This window comes from Pan troglodytes, chromosome 1 (genome assembly GCF_028858775.2).
Source record: "Pan troglodytes isolate AG18354 chromosome 1, NHGRI_mPanTro3-v2.0_pri, whole genome shotgun sequence".
Taxonomy (NCBI): Eukaryota; Metazoa; Chordata; class Mammalia; order Primates; family Hominidae; genus Pan; species Pan troglodytes.
This window is the reverse complement of record NC_072398.2, coordinates 44,470,367-44,476,470: the sequence shown is the minus strand read 5'-3', so window position 1 is coordinate 44,476,470 and position 6,104 is coordinate 44,470,367. Positions and strand designations below refer to the sequence as shown.

General features: G+C 55.8%; 1 protein-coding gene across 3 annotated transcripts in view; it reads right to left on the bottom strand.

Annotated features, from left to right (window-relative positions):
* Nucleotides 1-828: 828 nt before the first annotated feature.
* LRRN2 (leucine rich repeat neuronal 2) overlaps nucleotides 829-6,104 on the bottom strand; it is a 68,663-nt gene continuing 63,387 nt past the window's right edge. For all 3 annotated transcript variants that reach the window (XM_016936946.4, XM_016936960.4, XM_054673897.2), the window contains one exon: nucleotides 829-3,877. In XM_016936946.4, coding sequence (XP_016792435.1) covers nucleotides 1,510-3,651 — 2,142 coding nt within the window. In that variant the 5' untranslated portion in view covers nucleotides 3,652-3,877 and the 3' untranslated portion in view covers nucleotides 829-1,509. The remainder of the gene's footprint in view (nucleotides 3,878-6,104) is intronic.

Below are 6,104 nucleotides of genomic sequence, written 5' to 3'. Positions count from 1 at the left end.
GTAACACAGGGGGACCCTCCAAATGTGCATTGCTTTCTGTCAGTCTCAGGAAACCCATTCCCTTCCCAGCCTATCTCAGAAATGGGGAGTGGTGGCTCAGTGGCCTCTGGCTCTGGCACAGCCCCTTGATGGGTCCACAGTGGCCCCTCTGCCCTTGGCTCTGTTGGCTTCCCAACAGATGTTCCTCTTCACATGTAGTCCTAAGAACTCAATCAGTTTAAAAACAAAAAAACTAAAAAAGCAAACCATGCTCATTGCAAATTATACCGAAATGAAATGGACAGATAGAATGCAGTAATTTCCTTATCCCATAGCCCTCCCCTCCCTAAATCCTCTATCACCCCATGCCCTGCTCCTGCCCTAGTGAGCCAAAGTTCTTGCTGTTTTGATGATTTGCAATTCTCTGCATGACTCTGCCTCTTGGGTTTGTTTAATTAGAAATAGGCTGGGAAGTGCTTCCTATGCTCTGGCATGTTAATTGCTTATCAGAGAAGGAGAAGGGGTGACGGCATTTGGTGATGGAAATTTCCGCTCTCCCCATCTCAGGTTCGTCTCCATGGTTCTCTCCCACCCCTCTCCTTGCCTCCTGCGCTCTGCCTCCCTCCCTTCCTCACTCTGGTCGTTGTCACAGCCACAGAGACTCTTGGGGGTCAGAAGCAGGCCCAGGGGCCAGAATTCAAACCGAAAAGGAAAAACTGTCCCCTCTTTCACTCTATCCCTTTTCTTGTCCCTCTTCTCATATCCCAGCTGGCCCCCATGCCCATCACCCTCCAGGCTCTGAGGAGAGTCCAGAGCAGAGCTCCTTAACCACACTCAATACTCAGAGGATTATTTTCCTTTCGTTCCTTTCCCCCGTATTATTGTTATTATTTATTTTTATTTTTTACAAAACAGGAGAAAAGAGTGAATCGGGTTGGGAGAGGTGACACATTTCTCCACAAAGGTACAAAATTGCCTATAGAAAGTCAGCTTCGGAATGCCGAGCCCAGGCTGCTGAGATGAGGCGTTCCTGGGCATCCCTCTCCCAAATGTCCTTCAGATCTGGCTGGGGTCACTCCCACATTGAGGGCAGCCCCCCGAGGTGAGATGGAGTGGCCTCCTTCAGCCCTTGCCCAGGAGGCACAAGAGCAAGCGACTGAGACTGTACAGAGAAAGAGAAGAGGAAGGGGTGCAGCCCGGGGACACAGGTAGGGGACAGCCAAGCCAGGCCCAGGAGCCTCTGGGCAGAGAGAAGATGGGGAGGCGGGAGGCTCTAGCCAGAGTCCCTCCTGTTCCTTGGAGATGTTCCTCAGAATGGCAGCAGAGGTGACCCTAGGAGGTAAGGGCAACTTTTTCGAGGCTGCAGAAGCACCCCCAGGGCCACAAAGCCCCATCTGTCTTGGCCCAGCTGCCAGGCCTCAAGCACGTGGGTCCATGTCCCTTTCCTGGCAGGGCATCTGGCCCAGACTGCTTCTCTTTTGGTAAAAAGTAGTCCTAGTGATTTCTCTACTGCTGAGAACAGGCTGAGCTTCAAGAATTTTGAGACAATGGTGGCAACAGTGTCTCCCCTTCTGAGGATCTGGGCAGCTTCCTCCCTGGATTCCAGGGCAGGACGAGGGGAGCAGACACAACCCGGACAGAAGGGGCACTCCAGCCCCAGAAAGCCCAGGCTGGAGGGAGAGGCCGCCTCCCACCCACACCCTTCCTGGGTTGGCCTGTGCCAAGGTGGGCCGCTAGCCCAGCTGCCAGGAGAAGGACAGCGAGAGCCAGGATGGCAATGAGCCCAGGACGGTCCCCTAAGGCTCTGTGGCAAGAAGTGGCCTCTTTGGTCCTGGCCCATACACAAGCCAACTGGGTGTGGGCATCAGCAAAGGCCACTTGCAGGCAGGCCCAGTACTCCGTGGCCTGAAGGAGGCGGGTAATGTTGTAGCTGTGGGTTCCCCGAGGCAGACGGGCCAGAGCTGTGGCCCCCTGGCCCCGGAGGGAGGAGGCACTGGACCAGGTGAGGTTGGTGGACACTGTGTTGGGTGGGGTGACCCAAGATAGCAGGATGTGATAGGGGTGGGTCTCCTGCACCCGGAGCTCCAGCCCCTGTCCTTCGTCCCTGCCTGGCTGGAGGAGAGCACGGCCCACAACCACACTAACCGTCTTAGTGTCAGCCCCCACCAGGTTCTGGGCCACACAGGTGTATAGCCCTGCCTCTTCTGCTGTCACCCTCCGCAGCTCCAGGGTCCCCTCGGGGTACACCCGGTACCTCCTGCCTGCATGGGCAGGTGTCAGTCGAAGCCCGGCTGGAGTGACCCAGTAGATCTCGGGTTCGGGTTCGGCCAGTGCCCGGCAATGCAGCACCATGCTCTCTCCACTGGCTACCTGGAGGCTTGGGGGGAAGCTTCGTGGGGAGATGAGGGGCAAACAGTGGTCCGTCATCTCCCGGAAGGGCACCTCACGGACCGGGAGGCGCTGGAGGTCCGGAGGCTCCGCACACAGGGTGGATTGTGGCTCGATGAAGCGGACACGGGTGCCCGTGGCATTGGCCCAGCGGATGACACAGTCACAGCGGATGGGGTTGCCGTGGAGACCTACCTCCTGCAGGTTGGGCAGGGACTCCACCGTCTGCTGGTGCAAGGCACTGAGAGCGTTGTTGTTGAGCATGAGGGTCTCCATCTGGGGCAGGTGGTGGAAGGCGCGGGGGTGGATGAAGGACAGCCGTGGGTTATTGGTGATGTCCAGCTTGGTCAGCTCGGGGAGGTTCACCAGGGCAAACTTGTCGATGGAGACCAGCTCCTCCATGTTGTTCAGCCCCAGCTCCTTAAGGTGCAGCATGTTGGCAAAGTCCCCCGGCCCTACCCGCTGGAGCGGGTTCTTGTTGAGGTCTAGGAACTTGAGCCCGGGCACCTGTTCCAGTGCCCGCCTGGGCACCCGGGCCAGCTGGTTGTCATAGAAGGAGAGGCTCTCCAGGCTTTGCAGCCCCTCCAGGGCATAGTCAGAGATCTCCCGCAGGTTCATGCCTGCTAGCACCAGGCTACGCAGGTTGGCCAGGGGCCGGAAGTTCATGTCCAGGATGGCATCTACCTTGTTGCCGCCAATCATGAGTATCTCCAAGTTGGGCAGCATTTCGAACCAGCGGCTGTCAATGGCCCTCAGGAGGTTGGAGTTGAGGTGCAGCCGCAGCAAGTTGCTGAGGCCAGAAAAGGCCCTGGGGGTGATGCGGTAGAGCTGGTTGTGGTTGAGATAGAGTTCCTGTAGGCTGGCCAGCCCTGCAAAGCTGTGGTCCTCCAGCCGGGTCAGCTGGTTCTCCTCTAGGTGCAGGCTCAGCAGCTGGGGCAGGGCATGGAAATCACAGTCTCGGGCATCCGAAAAGCTGTTCTGGGACAGGTCCAGCTCTGTGAGATTGGCCAGGTAGCCCAGTTCACTCTGGTCCACACGGACAATGCTGTTGCTCTGCAGGAGCAGGGTCTGTGTGCCTGCGGGGAGTGCCGGGGGGACTGCCGTCAGGAATAGGTCATTGCAGTCCACAGTGGTAGCCTCGCGGTAGGACGAGCGGGGCGTATACCAGGGCCGGATCTGGCAGGCACACTGAGGGGGGCAGGGAACATGCCAGGGTACCACGGGCACAGCGGCAGTGGCACCAGCCACCCAAGCTAGCAAGAGTGGGGTCACAAGAAGCCTCATGGTGGAGCTGCAGGGCAGGGGACCATTCACAAGAAGAGTCTGGAGTCCTGCTCTTTGTGTTTTGCAGGGTAAGGGTCAGCAACCCTGCCAGGGCCCAAGGAACCACCCTCCCAGGGCAGTCATTCTACACCGGGCGTCACTTCTTGCCCTCCTCAATATGGCTTCTCTTCCTTGTCCTCTGGGGCTGGGCCTGCTCAGTCATTGCCAGGCCCCATCAGGGGCAGCCCTGGAAGAAGAGGATGCAGAGTTAAGGAGGTTGCAGAGAAGCAGTATCTACCCCTCCTCCCGTGTTTGTTTGTTTGAGACAGAGTCTCATTCTGTCACCCAGGCTGGAGTGCAGCGGTGCACTCAGCTGACTGCATCCTCCGCCTCCTGGATTCAAGCGATTCTCCTGGCTCAGCCACCTGAGTAGCTGGGACTACAGGCACCTGCCACCACTCCTGGCTAATTTTTATATTTTTAGTAGAGATGGGGGTTTCTCCATGTTGGCCAAGCTGGTCTCGAACTCCTGACCTCAAGTGATCTGCTCACCTCGGTCTCCCAAAATGCTGGGATTACAGGTGTGAGTCACCGTGCCTGGCCCCTCCCATGTTTTTTGACTCAACAAGCCAAAGGAGCTGCAGAGGTAATGGCCAGGCCTGTCCTTAAGGCTTTAGTGTCCTTTTCTATGACCTGCTCACAGAGTGAGTGACTGTGAGTCTTCAGTGAAGGAGAGGAAGGTGTATGTGTGTGTATGTGTGTGTGTACATGCACATGTGTGTTTGGGAGGGAAGGAGAGTGGATGGGCTGAAATTATTGTTATCTTCAGAGTCCTTCTGAGCCCAGAGAGATGTGAGGTAGGTTCTCTAACCTTTCTTACCTCTTTCCTCCCAGCCTCCTTGGCTCACTGGGTAAATGGAAGATAAAATGGTAAGTTTCCAGAAATTCCTCTGGCAGTGTAGGTGGGAGGTGGGTGAGGGTTGGTGGAAATAAGTACAGCTTCTAAAATCTGGGATGGGCTCCCCAGGACCCTAGAGGTGAAAGGCAGCAGAACTGACACATCCAGGCAGGCTGGGGTGTTCTGCTGCCCAGGATCTTCTGGGTGGGGATATTGCTTTGGTGTTTGCCAACTTCCCCACCCTGGAGGCAGGAGTTTTTCTCCTTTCCCAACAGCCTGGCAGAGTTGCCCAGGAGGAGGCAGTGGAGTTAAGAAGCCTGGGTCTGAGCTCCTCAGCTGTGCAGGTAAGACCTTCTGTGACCTGGCCCGGCCCCTTCACCTGGCTTCTCTTGTCACCACCCCACTTACCCGCTGCACACAAACCTTTTGGGTTGAGGTTACCGTGACATGCCACCCCTTCTGATGTCTCCTCCTCATTGTCTTCCAGACAACTCCTACTTGTTCTTCAACGCTCAACTTTAAGTTCAGTCACCACCTGCAGAAATCTTCTCCAAAACCTCCCCACCTGGCTGACTAAGGGGCTGGCTTTATGCTCTTGCAGTACTCATGCTTCCTACTGTCACAGTTCTGACCACACCATGGGAAAACATCTCTAACTAGAGACCTGTCTTGCCTCTTGTGCCTGTAGTACGGGATGGGTGCCCAGTGTGTGTTGATTGTATGAATCAATCTCTGTGACTCCAGAGTTCCTTTCTTCAGGAGATTAGACATCACCCCTGCAATCAACAATGCAAGCCACTGCTGTTTCCTCCATCCTGAGCATGAGGAACCTATCCAGTTTCTCTCTCAGATGCCAGGGCCATGAGGCAAGTCCAGCCTTGGCCTAGAACCAAAGATGGAAACAAAAAGGGGCCAGACTGTGTTGCCTTCTTGAGCCTGGTCTGACTCCTGAGTGGAAGTCTGATTCCAGGTAAGTTTTTAGCTACAAGTGTCAAGGAAATGCACAAACACTTACTGAGCACCTACCATTGCTCAGGACTCTTTGAAGACTCTGAATGTCTTTTTTCATATGACTCTCATAACAGGTACATGAGATAAGCACTAATACCTCCAGTTTGCAGATTAAGAGACTGAGGTCCTGAAGAGGTTAAAGAACTTGGCTCAAGTCACATAGCTGGTGAGTAGCAAGATACAAGAATCAACCCAAGTCCAGGGGGCTGTGTGCCGTTTACACTTCACATCTGTGCTGCCAGGTCTGTCTGATCTGACCCTGCCCTGGGCCTCTGGAGGGTCTGGGATGCACTGAATGCTGCAGCTGCAGGCCGTGTGCCTGTTCTCGTCCCCTGGGGTGATGACTCCTTACCAGGCAGCTGCAGAAAGCTTGGAGCTATGTCTCCTGCCACCATCCAGGCAGGTGCCTCTCAGCGGGCCAGAGGGGCTCTTCACCTACCTCATCCTGCTTCCAGGATGCTAGGGCTTGGGAGGGGAGCAGCTGGAGGCAGGGTCCCCTTCCCTGAGCAGGAACACAGCAAGCCTATTTACATTTGACTACTTCCCACTTTCCTCTGCAGCTGTT